Source organism: Lycium ferocissimum, chromosome 12 (assembly GCF_029784015.1).
Source record: "Lycium ferocissimum isolate CSIRO_LF1 chromosome 12, AGI_CSIRO_Lferr_CH_V1, whole genome shotgun sequence".
Taxonomy (NCBI): domain Eukaryota; kingdom Viridiplantae; phylum Streptophyta; class Magnoliopsida; order Solanales; family Solanaceae; genus Lycium; species Lycium ferocissimum.
This window is the reverse complement of record NC_081353.1, coordinates 39,322,119-39,347,754: the sequence shown is the minus strand read 5'-3', so window position 1 is coordinate 39,347,754 and position 25,636 is coordinate 39,322,119. Positions and strand designations below refer to the sequence as shown.

The window sequence follows — 25,636 nt, the reverse complement described above, 5'->3', positions numbered from 1 at the left end:
TTCCTAAAAGTTTTTATTTTTTATTTTTTATGACAAGGGAACCCGCAAATGATCTGCCTTTGGTGCGCACAGGGTAAATTCCGCTTCTGTGTAATAGCCCACAAATCACACAGAAGAGATAACCCAAACTAGGCAAGACCTGTGCGACGAGCTCGACCCAGAAGGCATAATTTTGATTATACATTAACCCTTAGGAACTTCATCTGTTGTATGTCTTTAAGGTATGAATTGGTGAAGCCAAAAGCTGTGTAATCCAAGTGAAGCATTGGAGTGGCATGACCTATAAAGCAGAAGCCAGAAGACCAAAAACAACTTCTAGACAATAACATTGGTTGGATAATACATAGCATAACATATACAGATTGATCATTAAGTAAAAGAAATGAAAAAAAGTAACAAGGACAAAGTGCAGTTATTTATAGTGAAATATGAATTTTTTTTTTTTAACATGTGTGAGGCTTTCTTTTGTCTCACAAATTTGTGGACCCAAAATCAACTTATGAGACAAAAAGAAGTCTTACATAATATTAGTTATATGACATAGAATAAATATCAATTGTGTTAATTAGTCATATAATTAAAAAAATTCGTGAAATATGGTTCAAAGTTTTCTGAGAAAGGTGCAATACTCATCATAAAATATGGACAAGATTGAATGTTATGGATAACATGAAAAGACAGTCTTACAGATCAAGAAAATAAAAACATACTCCTTAAATTAAAGGAATGATACATTTATATACTTTGGAATATTTTAATTTTAATTTTATTCTTAATGAGAATTTTTTATAGCTAGACAAATAATATGATATGTTTAAAACCACACGTTTCAGAAGTCTTATAATTACACAGAAATCTTTTGAATTCAAGGACAATGTACTAACGACTGAGTCCAAATATGTTTTATTTGCAAATCATGTTTGGACTAGCAGCTAATGAGTAGCAATATTTTGGGTTTCGCCAAACATGTTTTGAAAGAACTTGTACGCATACAGAATTTGGGCACTGGCCTAGGCCCTGCAGTTAAAATCCTAAAATATATGACTTGAATCTTTTTTGTACTTGAAAGTTCTATAAGACATAATCTAACGAAACAAATTAGACATAAATGTCCAGATATACTGTATTTCAATGAGACCATTCTCTTAAATGGCAAGAGGAGACCATTTCCTCTTAGGTCAATTGGTTTTTGTGGTCCAATGTCATTTTTTTCCTACTCAAATTTGTAAATGGGAAACTATTTCCTTTTAATAAAGTACATTTTAGGCCAAATTCATAGACTTAAACACACGTATTAATGCCTTCTTTCAAAAGCAAATCAAATCAATTAAAAGCAGTGTTACACATATGTAAAGTTTAATGATTTAGAACCTTTCCCTCACCACAATTGTTGAAGAGGAAAAGCATTCCAAAGGCGACGAGGTTGATAATGACGATAATAGTGGTAATCGTCGCCCATTTAGTTATGAAAAAGTTTCTGGTCACAATTATGTAGCAAATAATTTTCTCATTGATTCTAGCAAATGCCGACATATCCCTCGAATTTGTCAATGTCTCGACCCATTAAAGAACGGACTCCGCTCTAACCATATCGAGCACGATACTTTCTTCATCTTGTACTACCCTATTAATCATCCGTCTCTCCAATGATACATGCTTCTTCCATCAAAAGTTATTTTTTCTGGTTCAAAAGATAGGGAATATCTGGAAAAACAAATGGAGATCAGAGTGCTCTCTCTTGAGTAATGGTGGGTTTAATTCTTATATATTAAAAAAAACTTATAAAGTGATGTCTAAAAATGCTTTACTACAGACTATAACATGCTTTGTATTTTATTTTATTTTATTTTCTTGGTTATTAATTTACTATAAATTCTGTAGCAGTGATTAGGTATTGAGTAACTTGAGTTGCAATAAAAATTACTCGATATCTTCTAATTTATGTGGCACCGTTTGGATATCTAGAGTCAAACTTGTTAATTTTGACGTGAATTCAGACATTAAATCTTTAAGTTTTTTGAAAAAAAATTAAGATATTTGAAAACTAAGTAAAAAGTTCTATCTGAAAATCAATATATTAAAAAGGCATATTAAAAAATAGCGATAAAAAAAAAAAACCTCGTTTGATTCTTGAAATTCGAACGGTGCCACGTAAATTGGGAAGGATGAAATATTACACTACCAATGTATTAAACTCATACCAACTTTTCAGAGAAAGTATGTTGGTAATTTGACAAGAGGATCGATAACATATTAAAACTAGTTTAGCTAGAGTGGTAATATAGAATTTTCTACTAAATTGGCATATATATACCATGTTGCTGAAGGAGTAGAGTGACGACTTATGCGTTGATAATTGGGTTTAAAACTTAATATTTATAATATTTAATAAATTTCTTAATACAAATACATTGTTTGAGCAAAAGTTGTTGGGTTCAAGCAGAAGCTGTAGCGGGGCTTCTTGCTCTGCCTGATTTTAAGAATCTCGAAATATATATATTTTTCATTATTTTAAGTAATTTTGTGACTAACATGCACCATCATTCAGGTTTTTATACGTGAAACGCAATTACATTCCATTGAAATATTTGGTTGACCAGAAATGAAAATCAATTTAGAAATTAAAAAAAAAAAAAGTTGTTTCAATTAGCGATGTCATTAATTGCACAATGAAACTGCAGTGTAATTTTCTAAAGGATGAATTCCTTAGGTTTAATTTGTTTTTCTCAGATAGCCTCTAACCAATAAATGTCGGTTGGTCTTGTACCACCAGCTTGCAACTTCTCCAGTTAGTATGTACACATACTTCATGTTGAATTGTTTACTTCTTTATATTTTGACTTCCTTTAGTAAAAATCCTGACTCCTCTACTGCTCAGAGTCAGAGCTAGTGATTGGATATATCCGGGAAAAATCAAATCTTTGACAATGGGCAAGGGGCTAATTAATTTCCTCCAAAAAAGTCGGTACATTCTTGTTAGATTTCGACCTATGTTGCTTTGAGAGGGATACTACATCATTAATTTTTGAAGGATCTGCTGCAAGTGTTGTGACTCTTGAAAGATCCGAGCAACACAAGCTTCAACAGAAGTTGAGACGATAAACTGATACCAATAAAGCTTCACCTCAACGTAGATGAATAGATCGATGAATTATAACTCATATGAGGACTTAATAACTATGCTCACTTTCGGTATACAACACCAGGAAGAAAAATCATTTAAACAGTGACATAATATCTACAAAATGGCTCACTTACCAAATACAGACAGTTACAACATCTGCTATCTAAAAGGTTACAAGATATTGACCAGAAACACATCGTATGATGAGCTAATGGTCACATTAACAACTCAGTAATTACAGCCTATAGATGAGTAAAACCAGAGTCATACTGTTTTCTCTCCTCTTGTATAGACTGAAAAATCCGAGCAGCAGACTCTGTAGCAGACATTGCATTACGAGGTACGACTTTGATGACTCTAGCAGGGTGACTAGCAACACGAGGTTGGGGGCTACTATCCGGGTTCTCGGTAGCTGGAGAAGTTGGGAACAGAGGAAGCACATTTCTTCCTTTCGTGGCATTATCCACAACTGTTCTGTTAGTTGTTCCACTTGGACTGCTTGCAGTGCTGGCAGTTCCATTCCTAATGCTTGGCACGTTACTCGAGGTCTGACGTTGAACATAAAAGCTAGCTCCTCCTCCAGATAACTGACCATGAGCAGCAAACTGGTTTGATTCATCGACAGCTGGCATGCCATACTGAGGAAAGTAGGCGGGACCCGCTGGAGCCGCAAAAGGCATTCCGACCCCCTGATACTGATGATGAGAAGCTGGAACTCCATAAGATCCCGGAGGTCCATAACCTCCACAGGCTGAACTCGTGACACCGGGTCCCGGATATGGCTTGTATACGAGTCCTTCAGAAGGGGACATGACTGGGATCAACCATTGGTGACTCGAGGGTTGATTGAAGCTCCAGGGACCCATAGTGGAGTCAATTGTCACTGGGTGACCTAAAAATGGACTGTTTTGTACAGAAGAGAAGGATATCTTTCCCACTGTGTTTTCAGCAGAACATTCCATCCTAACATTAGGCTTCTCAGAATCATTCCTCTGCTTCGACATATTACGACTATCACTGACAATATACTCTGATGGAAGCCTTCTAGCAGATGAATCGTTTGCAGGTTTGCCTACCGTGTTTTCAGCAGAACATTCCATCTTAGTATTAGGGTTCTCAGAATCCTTCCTCTGCTTCAAAATATTGTGACCATCTCTGACAATATACTCCAATGGAAGTTTTTTAGCAGATGAATCCTTTACAGGTTTGCCTACCGTGTTTTCAGCAGAACATTCCATCCTAATGTTAGGCTTCTCAGAATCATTCCTCTGCTTCGAAACATTGTGACCATCTCTTATAATATAATCCAACGGAAGTCTTTTAGCAGATGAACCCTTTACAGGTTTGCCTAAATAAGTAATATCGTCAGGCATGCTTTGTGAACCAGCTATGAGTTTCTGGACCTGTTATAGGAATAAAAAAGCTCAGTAGAATTACTTAATTCAACTGGAAAAAAGTAAATGTAAATTGTTTTTTTTTTTTTTTTTCCTTTCTGACAGGTACTCCCTCTGTAGTCTGTCCCAATTTATATGGTGTGAGACTGGGCATGGAGCTAAAGAAATAAAGGAAGACTTTTGAAATTTGTGGTCTAAAATAAGCTATAGATATTTGTATGGCTATAAATCATATCATTTCATTAAGGGTAAAATGAGAATTCTGAAGTTAAATTTTTACTAAATATAAAAAGGTGTCATTCTTTGGGACTAACTAAAAAGGAAAGAGCGTCACATAAATTGGATCAAGAGTAATATTATTTCAAAAAGTACAGCACCAACGATAGTGCTGAAAATGTTTACATCATAGGACTGGACTGACGCATGGTTTCTGTAAGGAATCAAGCCAGTCCAGCATGACATCTATGCTGTCTGCAGTAAAAAATTGTGTTTCTGGTAGTACGAGAAATCTAGCCTCTACAGTGCCTTACCTTTATTAGCCGATGCAACTCAAAAACTTGTACTGCAAACGCTCTTTGCTGGCTGTTCAAGGACAGTAGTTACAACGTCAAGCAAACAAATAACAAATAGAAAGAAGTTAGTTCTTATAAGTGCATCGTGAAGAAAAATTATCTATTAAAAGTGAAAAAGAATAGGACTAGTGTGCAGTTGAAAACAATTTTAAAGAGAAAGAACCACCAAGTCAATACACAGACATCAACAAATACTGATGAAAGAAGGTGGGTATGTATATCCTCACCCATCTATAAACTACTAAGTTCCGGAAAGATGCTTCAACAAAAGAGAACCTAAAACAGCAATCAGTAACCAACCGGCTGATCAAGGATTGTAGAGCTTTAAAAGAGAAGGCCATATTTAGATGACAACCAGGCAAAAGGGCCTTCAGACTTGCATGTGAAAAGTGCTTGTGACTCTCTTTTTTCTTTTTCATTGTTGGATGGCGACGGATTTGAGACACACACAATATGTACCATTTTATCTTCCTTATCAAAATCAAAAGATATACTCCTTATAAGGCTGTCAACAGGATGACCCTTCCTACAGCACCAACATATTGTGGAGATAGCTTCCTTCACACATAACCATTTTTCTGTCATTCTAAGATACACATTAAAATCTGAGCTTTAGAAGTCAGGAAATGAAATCAGTACGCTAGCCACCAGAGTTTGCCCCTCTCCGCCACAGAAACAATTTCTTTCATGTTAACTTACCCGAGAAGAGAGGGTCACCAACCCAGGCGAGGAAAAATGTAATAAAAACCCAATGAAATACTACCTCTGGTCCATTTTAAATGTCATTTTAGTGAAAACAAATTCGGACCAAAGTAGCTATCATGTTAAGAAACCAAGGCGGCATTAATTTCCAAATTTACCCCCTGCTCTAATACCTCATCTATAAAAAATTTAAAAATCTTTTCATGATTATTTACATTAACTAGGAGTAGATTTTCCTAGGCAATTCAATTAACCGACGTCGGGTTAGTTTCATTGATCTCTATTATAAATTTTCTTTTATCTCCCTTCTCATCTTTGGTTATAAATCTCATTTTGTAAAAAAATGAGAGGTGAAAAATCAATGGATAGTTGAAGACACAAAATCAAGTGTTCAAGCATCAATGGATATTGAAGACTCAATTGAGAGAGTTCAAAATTCAATGAATGTTGAAAACTCAATTGAGAGAGTTAAAGACACAAAAATGTTGAAGAATCAAATAGAGATGGTTAATGACTCAAATGAAAAAATTGAACAAATTTTATGATGAAGGAAGAAGATCAAATAGTTAGGATGATGTTAAAATTTATGTTTTCAACTTTTTATTAAGTACGTCTATTACCATGCTTTTTTGGTCGGGTCATTTACACTCTTTTCTATTTCTTACATTGGCATTGAAACTAAATAGACGTGTACCATGGTGACTAATAACCTGATTAGCCAAGCTTTCAAAATTTGCTTATTCTGGACAATGTTTCTTGTTAGAAGTGTTTTTCGAAAAAGTATATTTGGAGAGTACCACTTAGTGTTTGGCTAATTAATTTGAAAACATTTTTCCTAATACTAGAGCAACAATCTGTGCTTACCGAAGATTCCAAAAGTCTTTTGGGGTCTAATTTTTTCAATTTCTGGAAAACAACTCTGCTACTACTCCAAAGCACTTATTTTACTTCTAAAAGCTTGGCCAAACAACTCAAATCTCTAAAATAAACTCTTTTTTAAATAAATAAAATCACTTTTGGTTACGCAAAAGCTTGGCCAAACATGCTATAAGTTTATATTGAGTTTTCTCTTTTTGAATTATTTGCTTTGATATTTATACTATTAATTTTGATAAGGAAAAGTATAGAAAGAAGAAACATAGAGAACCAATTTGACAGAAAACATGTCATTACAGAAACTAGAAAAAGATCATCATTTGTTCACTCTACTCGTAAAGTTGAATTAATTCAACAAAATTTAACATCCAACCTTTCAATGGCAATCCAATTCAATCAACAAAGTCTAAGTTTTGCCTCAGTTTAGATGTCAATGTATCAGAATCAATTAAATTAGACGATTCGTAGTTTGAGAAAGACAATCAAATTTAATTATCAAATTAAAAAACAAAAAAAAAATTGAGAATTATCAAATTATCAATCAAATTTACATTATCAAATTAAAAAAGAAAAAAAAACAAAACATCACTAAGTAGATGACCAAAATCATCATTACAGAAACTGGGAACAAAACTTAAAATAAATAATTGAGAATTTCTTGTACTGAAAAGGTTGTTCTTATAAAACAAATTGCAGTTGGAATGTAAAATTCAAGTAGGAAAAGAAGTCTAACAAATGATAAACATCTGTTGGAATAATTCTGCATAACAAGTGACATAATTAATAAAGTGGACGGATATTTCAAGAGAAGATGTCATACATTCACAGAATACAATGTTGTTACAGCATGCAAAAATATTCCAGGAGAACAAACCTCATTTTTACATAAAATAGCATGACGATACACATAAAGGTCAATTGGTCACTTTCTCTATAAATGATGATCTGAGTAGCACTTGGAAGTACATCACCAGTTAAGTGGAAGTTGGGTTAAAAACAAAAGCCAATATACAAATTCCCCTACCCAATTCCAAAAAGATGGCAGAACTCATGTTTCATACATGATGATAAAATTCAAATGTCAAGCTCAAACATTTATCATTCATCAAAACAAATACCAAACGGTTGAACTTACTTGGAAATAGCTCTTCTGGCATTCCAGAAATGTTTTTGCCCTATTATTCCAACAACATCGTCGGGTGATATGTACATTCCAGATATAGATTCCACCATGGAAGTCTCCGATAAATCATCACCCTGGTCCACAATTCTTGTTTGTAATGATTCAGATGCCTTGTCTTCCTTCGATTTCGTATCATTAATATGATTATTATCAGGAATCATCTGCTCTTTTGATGCAACATTATTCATAAGAAGAGAAGAATCACCATTATCAACAACCCTAACAGAGTTACAAGAATGCTCTCTGCTTACAGAAAGCTGTTTGGAGTTCTCTTCATTCAAGTCTTTTCTAGAATGCCCCAAAAGTACTGCAGTAGAGGCAGAGAGCTTTCTACTATCCAGAGTACTATAAAACTTTCCATTTCCTTGACCCACCTTGGAGTTAATAAAAACAGGAACTCTAAAGTCATCCTCTTCTGTTTTGTTGTTAGACTCAACTGGCAGCAATGAAGTTTTTGAATTTGAACTGCAGGAATGTGGCTTTTCAGCAGGATGTGTTGATGGAGGAAGTTGTACTGAGAAAAAAGCATCTCTTTCAAGTCCATTTCCCTACATAAGTTAATTGCTTAAATCAGTCAGGTCACAAATTCACGCTTAAACAAGAGTTATGAATTATGATCACCATTCATCCAAGCACAAATATATGAATTAAATCCAGAATGAGACGGAGAGCATCACGAAACCTCTATTGCAAAATAATGAAGGTTTTTTTTTTTTTTTTGCTCATTCTTTCATTTCAATTGACTCTGCTCAAGAATACCAGCTTTGGTAACAAACACACTATGATGTGACAGTCAGCATGCTACTAGTATGGTATCTTTATTTTCCAAAAACCATGAGGCAAAACAAAGCAAGGGAATGACAAAACCATATACTTCATTGAATGAAGTAATTCCAAATTTGCATCAAGAGACCGTTAAGAGAAGGCCAATCACATATATGAGCTAAATGACATCTTGCTGGAGCATTAAGGTGAAGAACTTAAATATTTCAAGGTGATACTTAACTTCCTATATTGTTATGCAAAACATACCAAGGGAAGTGCTGTCTAGATGCACACCCACCCCAACCTTTTCGCCAAAAACCAAAGAAATGTCACGGAGAAAAGGGGTTAACAGAACTGCATATCCAGTCGCATGGTCAATCTACAGTAGGGATTTCTTTTAAACAATTTCACAAAGCAAAGACAATTAAGCCGGTATAATTTTCATGCAACGCGTCGTAATTTAACCCGATTGTAGCAAAGAAACAACCATCCAACCCAATACCATAACCAGATCAGCCAGCTAAGAGTACTTTTTGAGTAAAAGGGGAAAAAATAAGAATTCAAAGAGGAAAAAGAACAACTCACTTATCTTCAATATGTCTAATAGCCAGTTAAAAACAAAAAGCTACTAAATAGGTAACAGTAAACCATCACAAAATAGTAAACATTCAAAAATAGTGTCCACTCCATTGGCCACTTTCAGCAACAACAACAACAACATACCCAGTTTAATCCAACAAGTGGGGTCTGGGGAGGGCAGGATGTACGGAGACCTTAACTCTACCTTTGCGGGGTAGAGAGCACGGGCGGAGCCAGGCATAGTCAAGGGGTTCATCCGAACTGCCTTCGGCAAAAAATTACACTGTCTATACATGGTTAAAATTATTTTTTATGTATATTTTGTAGATGTTGAACCCCTATGACTTCTTCGTGTGTTCAATTTTACATATTTTGAACACCCCTTATTGAAAATTCTGGCTCCGCCACCGGTAGAGAGGCTGTTCCTGATACACCCTCGGCTCAAAAGAAACATAGTCAATGCAGGATTGCAACAAAAATAAGGCAGCAAAATATCAAGACTTTAAGCAATCAGCAAAAAGGATAATATTCATATTCACTTTATGTACCTGGCAATTTGCATTTTTGGGATTACTTGAAATCCCATGTTTGAATCTTTGTGAAGGAATACTAAGCTGCTCATAAAGTGCCATTTTGTTCCTTGGTGGTGCTCTTGGACCTCCTTTTTCTTTATCATTAACATGAAGTCTTGGAAACATAGGTCCCATTAATTTCTCTTCACCCTTACTCTTCATTTCTTGATCCTAATTACAAATCGACAAGATCATACATACAAGTTCCAAAATCAAACTTCAAATTCACAAACACTAGAATTTGAAAGTTGTAATATGTAAAATTGGGTCCAAATTACTTCAAGATTTCTGCAATTCTCAACAAACCAATCAATATTAAAGAAAACTAAGCCAACCCCACTTAACAAAACACAAAATTATACCGACCCAGAAACCAAAAACAGATTCTTTACATAGAAATCAAGATTTCTGAAGTACCCATAAGCAAAAAAAATGTATACTTCAACAAAGTCTTTTTTTTTTTTTTTTTGGTGATCAAGTACAACAATAATAATATCAAGGAAGAGATTAAAGAGAAAAAAATGAAGAAAGTAATTTGAAAAGTCGGCAAAAGATCAAATGACTTATGACTGTGTGAAAAGTGAAGGGCCAAAAAGTGCAAAAGACAAAGGACCCAATTTTTTTTGGATAGATAGAAGAGAGAGAAACTGGAACATCCAATAAAAGAGTAGTATTTTATTTATTAGGATTAAATATTTAGTTGGACCATTAATTAGGTATCTCCACTTGTCATTTGCCAATTTTACCACTAAAAGTAGTACACTCTTCGTCCCAATTTATGAGGTGTAATTTGATTGAACATAAAGTTAAAAATAATTTTAAATATATTTGTGTGATTATAAATCAGGTTAAGCGTAAAAGGTACTCCCTCCGTCTCATATTATATGTCTACTTTCCTCTTTACACGTCCTTTAAGAAATAATAAATAAAAATATATTACAACATTACTCTTATCTCTTCAGTAAATTATACTCTAATCAATATTAGTTACTTTAAAAAATAATTAATGTTAAGGTCAAAGTAAGTAAATTTTAATTAATTCTATCTTGGTTTTGTGAATGGACAAGTATTTTGGCACGAATATTTTTAATAATGTGGACAAATAATATGGGAGGAAAAGAGTAAAGTTTAAAGTTAAATTGGGACGGAGGGAGTAATAATTTAATTTTTAATGTTTAGGTCTCTTAATTATTAATTAGTTATGACATGTAGATACATTTTGCTTCAAGGATTATATTAATTTATTTTTTCCGAAAAAAAAGAAGAAGAAGATTGTAGTATTGATTGACTAGTGCCTGAACCACTACTTTTTTTTTTTCAATGTGCCTACGGCTTAATGGGACTGATAATTCACTTTTTCTCAGATTAATTTAGGGAAAATGTTCAATTATGCCAACGTTGGGAAATTATCTGAATATGTTATATAGTTGGATTAAATATACCCCAACCATTACAAAATTGAACCAAATATACCTTTATTCACTAATAACAGAAGCTTTCCAACACGTTTTTTTTTTTTTTTTTTTTTTTTTTTTTACAAGAGGAAAGACTCAATATCTAATCATAACTATTAACAAATGACATATTTGAACCATTGTCCAAATTTGGACAGTTTCTCAATAATTAATTAAGAGAACATAATTTATTACATATTTACATACTATAATACATAATAGTATGTCCGAGTAGTCATTACCAAAAGAGGATCACAATAGGTTGAAGTTAACATAAAGCCTGCTCTTTACATAGGTGAAGACACAAAATTCTATCCTAAATTCGTGGAGTTCTGCAAGCCAACGTGTTGTGCTGATGAGCATTATTTTGTGACCATGTTGACAATGCAAACAGTTAATCTACAGTTAATCTCTTGGCCAATAAAAGTGTAACGTGGATCGATTGGTCAAGGAGAACGAAGAGGTAAAACCTCACATTGGAGGTAAAACACTTTCTAATAAAGTCGACTTTATACTCAGAGCTCGAATTCGAGACTCTGATTAAGCAGGGGCGATTTTATAGCCTAAATTTGGGGCATCTGAATTCATGATCTCTCCGTAAGATTAGGTATTTCATATATATATATATATATGAAAATCGGTATCCATATCATATGCTGACACTCATGATATAAGAAGGCTACATGGTATACTTAGTTGAATGTTGAAATTTGTTTATCTAGAAGACTAAGGAGCAATTCCTACTTAATATAGTTTTTTCCTTTTTTTTAGTGGTACGCACATGTTCTAAAAATCCTAGATTCGCCGATTTATATAAATCAAGTTGGAGGTATTAGCTAAATTTTGGTATTAAAATAAAGACTATAATTTTGATATATTTTAGGTGATATATTAATTTATTTAAGTGATATATTTTAGGAATTTTATTTGAACTGCAGGGCCTGGGCCTAAGCCCAAGCAAATTCCTTATGCGCTCTTTCAAGACATGTTGGGTGAAACCCAAAACATCATTTTTTTTTGCACGGATTGTCCTTCTTTTGGGGTGGTCTTTAAATTTTGCCTCATGTTGTGTTCTTTAAGTTTTGCGCTTGGATACGAGGTTCGGGTTCGAACCCCTACTCCGGCATAAAATAAAAAATAATTTCGCAAGGCAGGGGGGGGGAGTGTATGCGGATCCGGCATACAATCCTTAACGAAAAAAAAGCTGTTATTATGCGGAGGGCGGCACGTGGAGACATATATTTTATTTTATTTACTTTTTATTTTAGTTATCTTAAGGAACTTATGGGGCATACTTTTAGTTATGCCTTAAGGAACTTATGGGGCATACTTTTAGTTATGCCTTAACTAAAAGTTTTCTATAAGATATAACTAAAAGTATCCTATAAGGCGGAATTTTCCTTAAGGCATAATTAAAAGTTTGTCTTATAAGGCAAAGTCTATGCCTTAAGAAAAAGTTCTATCTTATGGGGCATACTTTTGGTTATGCCTTAATTAAAAGTCTGCCCCAAAAGGCATAGTTCCTTAAGGAAAAATTTTGCCCCATAAGGCATAACTAAATTATGCCTGAGGAAAAGTTATGCCCTCCGCATAACTTTAGTTTTTCCTTAAGGACTTTATGCGGATCAGACACTCCCCCCCCCAAAATTTCCGTCTTGCGAAATTATTTTTTTATTTTATGCCTGAGCGGGGGTTCGAACCCAGAACCTCAAGTATCCAAGCGAAGGGCAAAACTTAAAAACCACAAATATGAGGGGAAAAATTTAAAGACCACAAATATGAGGGGCAAATTTTAAAGACCACCCAAAAGAAGTGCAATTCTGCGAATTGAACATTGCTACTCGTTAGCTGCTACTCCAAACATGAATTGCAAATGAATCATATTTGGACGGGAAAATCACCTAATAATACCTATTTAAGACTCTATATTACAAAACATAAGTATATTTTTTCTTATTTACAAACCATACCAATAAAATTACAAAGTATATCAGATTTGGGCTTAATGGGATACCCACGATTTTAGGCTTTTTTTAAGGAAGAAAATCTAATTTTAAATGGGAACTTAATTTTAGGATACTTACCATTCAACTTCATCTTTTTTTTTTTAAATATCTTTCTGTCTCTCTCTTCCTTTATGATAGACACCATTTTCATACCTAAAATTCATTTTATCTCCTAGTATAAATTTTCAAACCAATATTACAAAGTATTTTGATTACTAACTAGTGTATTAATTGTATATAAAAATTGATTTGTATCGTTTTGAGATATATATGATCATTGTGTGTTTTGAAAATCTGTATAAATTATATAAATTGTAGTTTTAAAAAATGTTGAAAACTAATACATGTATGAAATGTGTATGGAGTCTGCTATATGTCATTTTTTAGATATATGCGGGCACAATGTGTATGAAATGCGAACAAATTCGATATCAATTAGTCTTAAAAACGTTGAAAACTGATATGTGTATGAAATTTGGATAGAATTTGGTTTGTATCAATCATAAAAACTCATTATACATATACACTTTCTCATAATCTATACATGCTTTGATCAGATTTTATACAATTTATATGTACTTTATCATAATCACAATATACATACAATTTTTATACATATTTCATACGTAGAAATTATAACGAATTTATACATTTATACATATTGCATATAAAAATTAATACAGTATATATTTATTTTCTGGTGTATGAACTTTGTATGGAATTTGGTTTGTATCAATTACAAGTTTATTATATATATTTTTCTCAAAATTCATACATACTTTGATTAGATTTTATACAATTTATATGTGCTTTATAATAATCAAAATATACATACAATTTTTATACATATTTCATATATAAAAAATTATAAGAATCTATACAGTTATACATATTGCATACAAAAATTATACATATATGTTTTTTGGTGTATGAACTTTGTACATAAAAATTACCGATTATCATGGATTTTTTGAGTAAAAGTTGGAGAAAATTAGGTAACAATATCTCTTAATTTTGAATGGGGATAGAAAAGTGAATGAAATAGGGAAGCAAAAGTTGGAGAAAATTAGAGAACTATATCTCTAAATTTTGAATGGAGAGAGAAAAGTGGATAAAATAAGTAAAACAATTTCCTTACTGTTATAAAATAATAAAGCAAGCAAGAAGAATATTGTGGAGAAAGAGAGAAGAGGGGAGAGTTCTTATTTCTCTTATGAGGGATGAAATACAATGAAGAGAACCTCTATTTATAGGAGAGAATTGACTTGGTGCCAAAGTCACAAACCCTAGCAAACCTAAAATTTCTCCTAAAGATAGACATCACAATATTATAATAATATTTATAACACTCCCCTTGATGTCTATTTCGATAGATAATATGCCTCGTTAAAACCTTACTAGAAAAAACCCGATTGGGAAAAATTCTAGTGAAGGAAAAAGAGTACATATTTCTAATAATACGCTATTTGGTTGCCTCATTAAAAACCTTGCAAGGAAAAACCCAATTTGGGACAAAACCTTGGCTAAGGGAAAAAGAGTACAACACGTATTAACTCCCACAATGGGTACATCACTCAAAACTTGAATTTTCGCATTCCAATCTTGTGCACCATCTTCTTGAAAGTTGTAGTTTGTAGAGACTTGGTGAATAAATCAGTCATATTATCGCTCGAACAAATCTCTTGCACGTTGATATCATCATTCTTTTGGAGCTTGTGTGTGAAGAACAACTTTTGTGAAATAAGCTTTATCCGTTTATGAATCCACTCTTTGGTTGGCGTATGTATGTTGTTACATCTTCGGTCTTTGGATAGAGTTGCATGATATAATATTGTTGAAATCACTCCAAGTGCATTCCTGAATTTCTTTATAAACATATGTTATCTTTATATGATTTGATTGTCATGTAGACCAACATCATATGACTATAATCCCTTATAGTCGTAGCAAAATATATAAATGCATCAATTGCATAAAGATATGGCACTTCGGGACCAAAAATAAGTTTCTCATTTTGACTTCTTTTAACGAATAATATACTCTTTTGAGAACTCTTCAAGAGTTTCAATAATATTCAAGTAATCAACTTGCACCAACAATATAATGATTTTGATTTTTCACAAAGACGTAAGGATAAATAGAGTCATTTGTGACCTTAGTCAGTAAATATTCATTAAGGTGATAAAATCGCGTTCACCTTGCTTAATTCATATAAGAATTATGAACAAATTTCTACAACATGTATATGCTTCGGGCATTTAAAATTCTTCAGGAATTTTCATATAATTTTGTCAAGTAATTCATATAGGCTGTGACAACATCTATTTCTATTTAAATATGTGACATCTTGGTGTACGGATAGCAGTCCAATAAGCTTTACGCTTACCAAGATGCGTCATTTCACTTGATAATAATTTCGTTAGCATGCTTTAATAGACGTAGAATTTAGATCCTCACAATCTTTTACAATATTGCGCTATATTGTACCAAAGATATCATCGACGATATATCATTTGTATCGGTTCGCAATGTGACATAACTTATTGAGATCTCATCACTTTCATTATTTTTAGGTACCTAAACCTCTCATGAGGTTTAATGAAGTGTTATGTCGAAGGCTCTTCAAGAGCACATTGCCTCCTTATAATGATCATTGATCATTTGCTCCTCTTTCTTTTCAATGATTATTGCGTTTGGAACCGATTAGTCTACCACGCTTCATGCATGCTGTAGACTCTGTCCTTCAGGGACATGAATTTAATAGGAGCATTTTACAGCTGAAATTAGAAATTAATTTTGGGTCGGCAAATGCTTCTAGCATTTGAGTTGAATTATCTTTTGAATGAGGATCACACTAATGATATAATTCATAACATATTCTCATTAACTTATTCTCTCCCTTATGTTAGAAAAACTAACATATATCTCATCTTCTTTAGGGAATTCATCTTTGTACATCATGGTAGATTAATTAATCATATACCCATATAAAAAAACCGTTAGATGAAAATATCGGGTTCCTAACCCGAACCAATTGTGAAGGGAGAATTATCATAATTTATTGGTCGAAGCATACAAATGATGTTGTATACAATATATCATAGCTCGGACCACCACGTGAAGCTTTGTTCTCATAAGCAATGGTTTAGCTATTTATCGGAGGCATTCAACGCCAAACCAACTTGGTACAAACTAGCATTAACAAGATGAATTATCTTGATTACATAATGCGAAAATTGCGTTCTCAACTCAATCATTTTTTTAGCAACTAACTTTGCATATGTCAAGCGCGGGTTGACAATAAACGCACATGTATTTGTCTTATCGATGCATCTATTTAAGACATCACATAACGGTGAACGGGCCCATATTCACCTTTTATATTTTTTTCGAATTTAGGGATTCAATCCCAACATTAGCTTGATATAATAAACTCATCATGAGAACAAGCAACACAAATAAATTCTTGAAGAATCTTCAAGTTCTTCAATATATGTCGAATATTCAATCTGCACATCATATTTGAATCGGATAGCCAAATTGCTCATGCCAGGCGATAAAATTATCTATACTAGTAAACTTCGGGTTTACCATGCCATGTGCTATTTGTTTTAGTAAACTTACGGTTTACTATGACATGAATTATTTTTGTACCAATAAACACGGTTTATTGTGGCATGCAATTCATCATGCTTATATTTGTTGTACAAATCGAGTAACCTTTCATATTCATATTTCTTTTCCACTATGATATTTTGAAGATATTTAGTCCTCCAATCATTTAAATCTTCAATATGATAGTCATTTACTTTAGTAAACTTTGGGTTTACTAGAACTTTTGTTTCGATCATCACACCTTCAAATATTACAATCTAGGATGAATGACATAATAATATATAAGCTCTTTAGGAGCCTTTAATTTATTCTCCATAATCACATCTTGTTCGGACACTACGGTGTCATGATACTTGTAGACAAATGATTCGGCTCTTGGACCTTGATCATTAATTTTTAACTACCAAATATTGCTCGGAATCTTCTTTGGTATCATAAAAGAGTTTTTAGTTAGACAACTGCTTGGTGTCATGAAATAAACTTGATAATTAAATGGACATCTAAAGACAATACAATTTATAAATGATTAAACATTAAGTTCTAAACTTGAGTATTTCAAACATCTCCTTGGGGAGATTTGCTATTAACGTACGAATATTTTGTATCTTAGCGGTGACCACGAAATATTACATCCTCGATCAACAAAAATACATGAATTTGTTATTTCCTTCGGGGAAATCAATAACAACTAATCATGCTATCAATGTGGTTATAATAGAAAATATTCTATAAAATCTTTTCATTTGCCTTGGAATGATATATAATAAAAGTATCCAAGATAATTTGACGTACGACAAGTACGTGCAACAATGACCTTCATACCACAAAATAACATCTATATCTTTTGCTATTTTATCTCTTCAGGAGGTGTGTTGTGGTATTTCTTCATTCACTTCAGGGAATAAAACTTGGTCATTTAGATGAGCTTTATACATAATTTTCAATAGCTCATTATTTCTCTGAATCCGCTTTAATATATTTCCCAAACTTTTTCTACTTGTCAAAAGTTATACCGATACTTCTAGACCACCAAAATACATATAGAACAATTCCTTAGTAGTAAGTTACGTAATACCAAGACATGTTAGTAATTTCCGAATGCTGACTACTTTAAAATCTCTAGTTAACTAATTATATCCGCCACAAATTGCTAACAACTTACTTTCCATAAACATGCATATAATACCAAATTAATAATCAACGGGAATAAGTTCTCATAATATGACCAAACTAGCAAAGGGAAGGGACAAAAATATATTCTGTTTAATATAGTGAAAGAAGGCAATTTATGAGTTCCACGCAAATAAAAATAAGGCTAATCGGATGCCTTTTCCTTTTAACAAATATAGATATTATATCAATTTCAAAAGTTACACATAAAACCCTTAGCCAATTCCAAATATAGTATAAATTTGACGTTTGAAACCAAAGGATTTTGAGAATTGCAATTGATATCAAGATATTGAATTGAAACGGTTGGACACTTTCAACCACGATATATTTTAACGGCATGTACTTTGTCCTACGACTTCCATAGTTTGATATTAGGTCCAGTATGTCTAAACTCAACCAAGATTAGTAGTTGACAATTCGTTTCCAAAGTAAAAACATGTACAAAAATAGGATAATATTTATCCGCTTTATTTTCGAGTCTTACTACTTCGGGAGTAAGTTTAAAGTTTTACTACTTCGGGAGTAAAGTTTAAATATTTACTACTTCGAGAGTAAAATTTAACGTCTTACTACTTCAGGAGTAAATTTCAAAGTTCTACTACTTCAGGAGTAGATTTCAAAGATATACTACTTCGGGAGTTGAGTTCAAAGTTCTACTACTTCGGGAGTAGGGTCGAGTTTTGCTACTTCGGGAGCAAATTTCGAGTTTACTACTTCGGGAGTAAAACATATAATATTCGAATATTTCTTCTCGATTACTCTACCTCTTACGGAGATGAATCATGATATTTTCACAATCAAATGCACGTTTATATTTATAGGCTTTACTACATATTATCACATTCACTTCGGGGAATGGATCTATATTATAGCTTATATCAAAAGTTCTCATTCTTCAGAAATGGACCACAATCATCTGAATGTGCAGGCCATAAGAATATCAAATTTTAATAGCTTAGAATTTCTTTTAAGATATTGCTACTTCAGGAGCAAATCGAGGCATACATATGATGTAGATAAATTTTCTCTAACACATCTTCAGTTGTAATCACAACAAGCCTATGAATAAATGAATTTACTTAAGAAAAGAAATATTATCACTGCATTGGACTTCGTAACACAACAATAGCAATGTATTGGATGCCTTTTTTTTTTTTCACTGTCAATTTTCCAAAACTGGAATACTAAATAAAATAACTCAGCAGTAGCCATGGCAATAAAAAATGCACTTGCTAAGATAAAGCTAAGGAAATGATTTCACTTACCTCGTGGAAGCCGATTTATAGCTAGTGGACTTTCATTGCTGAGTTTCAGCTTTCAAAGCTAGACACGGCCATCCACAATATTTTAATAACCAAGAAATTAATATGGCAAATCATACCTGTGGACAGATTAATTAGTGGACGTATTCGGCGTCCAATTCCTCAATTGGTTAGAGTCTCGTGCTGATAACGTGTTATAAAATAATAAAGCAAGCAAGAAGAATATTGTGGAGAAAGAGAGAAGAGGGGAGAGTTCTTATTTCTCTTATGAGGGATGAAATACAATGAAGAGAACCTCTCTATTTATAGGAGAGAATTGACTTGGTGCCAAAGTCACAAACCCTAGCAAACCCTAAAATTTCTCCTAAAGATAGACATCACAATATTATAATAATATTTATAACACTTACCTTATTTAATGTGTTTTATTTGTTTCTTTTTAATTTACCTAATTCGTATAGATTTTGTAACAAGTCTATTGATATATTTTGTAAACTGAAAAATATCGTCATGTTCTGTAAATATACCCTCTTACCATGTACATATGTGTTTTTTTTTCCCTATTTGGACCGTGGAATTTCAACTCAACTTGCAGTAAGTTCAAACATCATTTTTTTGCGCGGATTGACCTTCTTTTGGGGTGGTCTTTAATTTTTGTCCCTCAAATTGCTGGTGTCTAATTTTTGGCCTTCGCTTAAAAGGGTGGCCGAAAATACCCCGAGGTTCTGGATTCGAACCCCCGCTCAGTTAAAAAAAAAAATCGCAAGGCAAGGCTTTTGCAAAAAGTCTGTTGTCTCCGGCACATGTTCTATGTAACTTCGGCTGAATGGGCATAGGTTGCCTTGCGAAATTATTATTATTATTTTTGACTTTGCTGGGTTTCGAACCCAAAATCTCGGGGTATTTTCATCCACCTTTTTAAGCGAAGGGCAAAAATTAAAGACCAGTCCGTATGAAGGACAATCGTGCAAATTGCCCTTCAAATGTAGTTTGAAGCGTGCATTTTTAGAGGACCAACAAAAATTGTAGCGACATTTTTGGAGGAAATTCATCAGCTCCTTGCCCATTGTCAACGGTTTGAGTTTTCCAAGATTTATCCAACCACTAGCTCTGGCTCTAAGCAATAGAGGAGTCAGGATTTTCACTAAGATGAATCAAAACATAAAGAAGTAAACACACAAAACGCCTAACGGATTTAACATGAAGTAAAGTAGGGATCTAGTAGTTCAATTAGTTGGTTGCCTGAACTTTCACCTTGTTGGTGAGGGTTCGAATCCCCGCGTTGTAATCCCCTCCCCCTTTTCCCTTCCCTACCCCTATGTAACTAAAAAATAAAAAAAAATAAAAAAGAGATTTAACATGAAGTATATATACATTACCTAACTAGAAACGTAATATTCCGGGCACAACTCTTTTTGTTTATATGTAACTCAGAATTGAAAAGTTAACTAGAGAAGTTGCAGGCTGGTGGTACAAAACCAACCAATCAGTTTTTTTTTTTTTTTTGATCAACCAAATGTTTCAAAGGAATGAAATTGTATTTCACTCATAACAGCCTGAATGTTGGTACATGTTATTCACAAGATTGCTTAAAACAATGAAGAAATTATATATCTCGAGATTCTCAAAATCAGGGGTGAAGCTAAAAGCCTAGATACGGGTTCGGCCAAGGCCCACAACTTTTGTTCAAACAATGTATTTGTATTAAGAAATTCAATAAATATGTATAAATATTAAGTTTAGAATTCAATTATTAACACTTGAAGTAGTCATTCAAAAATCCATAACCCATAAATTTAAAATTCTAGCTCTGCCTCCGCTTAAAATGCTACTAACAAAAGCATAATGCTAGCTTTGTACTTTAAGTTTTAAATAACATGATAAACTCTACCCCTTTAGCATCATGATATATGTATACCAGTTAGTAGAAAATTATATATTATCACTCTAGCTAAACTAGTTATAATATGTTAATTGTATCCTCTTTTCAGATTACCGACATACTTTCTATGAAAAGTCGGGTATGGGTTTAATACATTGTTAGTGTAAATACTTTCTCCGTCCCAATTTTGGGCTTTCTTCTTCTTCTTGATCATTACATTCCGCCATTAATACTCAACGGAAGCTTCAATATCCATTTTTTTTTGTCAAACAGTCTTCTTTCTAGGTATGCCTATTCTCAACACTCTCCGTGTAATATCTTGTTTTACATTCATCTAGCTAACAAAGGTTACGTTTTTTTGTTTTGTAATCTCGAATTCTTGTGAGGAATGTAGAGTTTTCTATACTTACTTTGAACTACTGGGTTCAAGTGGGATTGAATTTTTCTTTCTTTTTTCATTGGTAGATTCCATCATACTCAAAACAGTGATTGATCTCATTTGTTTCTTTCAAACAGTGTCCTTGCTAGGTATGCCTATCTTTACCCATAAGTTATTCTTTTACATGCTTCTAACGGGAGATTTATTTGTTGCTTACGTTTTGGTTCTGTAAATATGGATTCCTTATGAAGAATGAAGAGTTTCGTATGCTTACTTTGAACTACTGGACTCAAAGAAGTTCAAGTGAGACTAAATTTTTCTTTTTTCTGCTTGATCAGTACATTCCACCGTCCCATTACTCAAGAAAAAGCACTCTGATCTCAATATCTTCTTGTCAAACAGTCTTCTTTCTAATTCTAGGTATTCCTACATATATCTCTAATCCAATTCTTGAATATGAAACATGCATGCATGATGCTTTGTGTGTTTTCTTAGACTGGTAGTATTGAAGAAAATATTGAATCTTTGGCTATTTCACTAGTTTGAATTTTTGAAATGTGTCATTATATTGCTAATACTAAACTATCGCTATTTAAACTTCTTGGTAATTTCGTTTAAACTTAATTAAAAATGACAGACATCTCTCTTCTCATGCAATCTGATTCTTCTGATTAATTGCCATTATATTGCTCATTGTAAGATTCAATATGTGCCTTTTGATTTGGTAGTTGATTCTTCAAATGGCGATCGAACTTGGTATGCGTTTGGCCATAGATTCCATATATTTTTTATTTGATAAGATTCGTACTTGAACGTACTTAAATATAATTACAAAGTAAAAAGTGATATAGGCATAGGCATGTCTTGGATGGTGTAAATAATCCTAAGGTAGTTAGATGTGCATAGGCAGTTTGATTTGATATAGGCCATTTGGGGCACAGTTTAACTGTTTTTTTGAAATACAAAATTTGAAAAATACAACTTTAAGTTGGATTTGGACTTTCTAGGGACAAAAATTAGTTTAGTGACATTTATAGGAAAAAAAATTGTAAGTTCATGACCATTTGTGGAATTAACGCTTGATTTGGCCTATATCTCTTCTTCTGCCTTCTTTTTCTCTCTCTGTGTAAGATCTATTGCTGGTCTTTTAATCTGAGTACCAGTTTGTCTCTATCAATATGTGGTTAGAAAGCAAATTTTTAATTCACACATTTTTTTCCCTCAAATGAAGTAGCTAAAGTTTGATTATTAAGAATACATTGAGTGTTCAAATCTGTGTTCCTTCTATGTTATGATTTACATTAATATTATAATATTTACTTTACCTTTAGTCTAGGAATATTCTAGAATATTTATTTTCCTTTTAAGTTTAGGATCTATATTAATTACATAATATTTAGTTTCTTTTTAGTTTAGTATCTATAAGGAAAATAACATATTTCCTTTTATTTTTTCTTTTAGTTCTCTATCAATAGTGATGTAATCTCTTATTTTCAATGTAAGAAACAATGTAATGAATTAATGCAATAAGTTTTTTTTTTTTTTTCATTCTTTCATCGATTTTCTATTTCGTTTCTTTGATTCTATAACAGTGGTATTAGCGCCAGGTTCATTGATCTCAATGGATCTGTAATTTCATTGAAGAAGAAGAACTTTCAATCACTTTGAATCCATACGTATTTTCAACCCAATTTTAAGTCTTGCTTTTACTTTAACGCAGGGCTATTTTAAATCAATTTTTAACCCTTGCTTTCATTTTTAACGCATGGCTATTTAAACCAATTTTAATCCATACTATTTTTAACATTATTTCAAACCATGATAAACATCAATATCTCTTTGAAAGTCCAACAAATCTTCATTGATGAAAACCAACATAATTTGTTACACCTCGAAAAATTTCATGTCGTTGCACAGTGAATAGATTAACGCAGTGTGAGAAGTAGTATTGAATGATCCTAACTAAGATTCCAAAGACGTTCGAAGCAAAGAGAAGAAAGGCGAAGTATACGTTGTGTCTCGGAAGAGCTTTGTAAAGTACCGAATTAATGTTGACTTAATGATGCCTTGAGAAAGAGTTGTGACGCCCCTTAGGTTGTTAATGAAGTGTTAAACAAGTTTTAAGAAGGTTCCCTAAGGATTGGAGATCGAATGAAGCGACAAGAACAAGATCGGAAAAAAGTGGATTATACGACCATTTATACGGTCCGTATAATATTATACGATTCGTATAATGGTACGTATAACCGTTACGGAAGGTCCATCAACGATGAGTTATACGGTCACTTATACGGACCGTATAATGTGCCGCATAATGGTTACATAAACGAGTTGTTCTTTGGGACGATTTCACGGTCACTTATACGAACCTTATAAATTTATACGGACCGTATAAGTGTCCGTATAATACCGTCGAGACAAATTTTTATTTTATAAAAGGGAGCCCCAAGTTCATTTATTTCATTTCCCATTTTCTCTAAACACCTCAAGAAATTTCTAGAATACTCTCCACACCATTTTAACATAAACCCAAGAGAAATCAAGAGTAAAACATCAAGAGTTGGTGGAAATCAAGTGTAAGAATGCTTTCTAGGGTTTATGCAAGTCAAGAAATCTCTTTGGATTGAAGCTAGGGTTTTCCTCAAGTGAAGTGTTTCCACCCAAAGACCACTCTCACATTATCAAAGGTAAGTTTTAGGATCCTTTCATGTTATTTAGAATATTGAGGGGTTGAAAGACTTGGGTTGAAGAAGAAAGTAGAAAATGAGGGCTAAATATAGCTTTTGTGATGTTTATGAGTAATACACTAACTTGAGTTATGATTATTAGTATAATATGGATATAATATTGTTATGGAAGGTAGTAATAGTGATGAGGAAGCATTGTACGGAAATGTGCTTAAATGGGTGTGAAGTTGTTGGTATAAGTTGAACATAAGGATGAATTTTGAAGGCTAAATCGAATGTGAATACTTGATTATGGATATTGTGGATATTATTGTGGTTGTTGGGAGTTGTTTTGTGATATGGTGGAAGTTGACGAAATAGGGGAAATGCTGCCCAATTTTCATTAGGTCATGAATTATTATAGTTTGAATTTAGGAGTATCATTAAGGCTTAACCATGTTATGAATCTTCTAAATGTAGATTATTCAAGCTTGACGGGGAACGATAAATAGTTAAGGAGACAAAGAGGTATGTAAGGCTAACCCTTCTTTCATTAAGGCATGGTTCCCTTGCTATACGTATCCTTTCATGAGTTCTATAATGTCTTCCAAGTGACTCTATCTCTAAGATTACCAAAGATCATGATTCTCGATACGTTCACGATTCTATTGCCTCTTTTATATGATAGTTGATCCTCTAAGGATAGATATAACGAAAACGATGATGTCAATGATAACGATGATACTCATGAACTCCTACGTATACGGATTTAAGTATGCATGACCATTATGTAACACCGAGCTCATATGACCGGGTATGATACCTATTGCGCGCGCGCACCTGCGGTTGGGTACGGATAACCGAGCCTTTGGTAGGAATAGGTATGTATGACATCGAGCCTTGTCATGGACGGGTATGTGAAACCACCGAACCTTTATGGTCGGGTATGCTATGGATGCGAATATATATATATGAGTACGGATACGAATATGGATACGAATATGTATATGAATACGTATACGAACATGGATACGGATATGGATATTTGTATATGTATATATGTATGTACACAAGCACGCATTAGAAATGGAAGGTCCCTGTTGACACCCAATTTTGTCCCTCCTTTATTTAATTTAATCGGGTTTCTAAATTTACTAACGAGCTAAATACTTTATTTTTTTTTCACTATTTTTATTACTACTACTATTAATATCCCTACTGTTATTTTCAACATTATGAGCATTACTTTATCACAAATTTTAAATGTTTGTCATCGTTTCATTTTTTGGGTTCGGACCGTCAAATTAATCACAAGACAACACTTTGCTAAATCCTTATTTTCTACATATTAATTGTTAATTGTCTTCACATATCATATATTGTACTATTTATCAAATTAGAAGCCCAAGAATAATTAAATAGCGGAGGAAGA

At 33.0% G+C, this 25,636-nt stretch overlaps 2 protein-coding genes across 3 annotated transcripts in view; both read right to left on the bottom strand.

Annotated features, from left to right (window-relative positions):
- Positions 1 to 25,636, bottom strand: part of LOC132040970 (cell division control protein 2 homolog A-like) — a 79,677-nt gene that overhangs the window by 53,070 nt on the left and 971 nt on the right. The gene's annotated exons all lie outside the window — the stretch shown is intronic.
- LOC132040991 (protein EARLY FLOWERING 3) lies at positions 3,150 to 10,388 on the bottom strand. The gene is made up of 4 exons (XM_059431704.1): positions 9,744 to 10,388; positions 7,804 to 8,399; positions 5,049 to 5,100; positions 3,150 to 4,527 (listed from the first exon to the last, which is right to left on the bottom strand). Exons 1-4 carry the CDS (start codon positions 9,927 to 9,929, stop codon positions 3,367 to 3,369), a joined length of 1,995 nt encoding a protein of 664 aa, XP_059287687.1. The 5' UTR covers positions 9,930 to 10,388; the 3' UTR covers positions 3,150 to 3,366.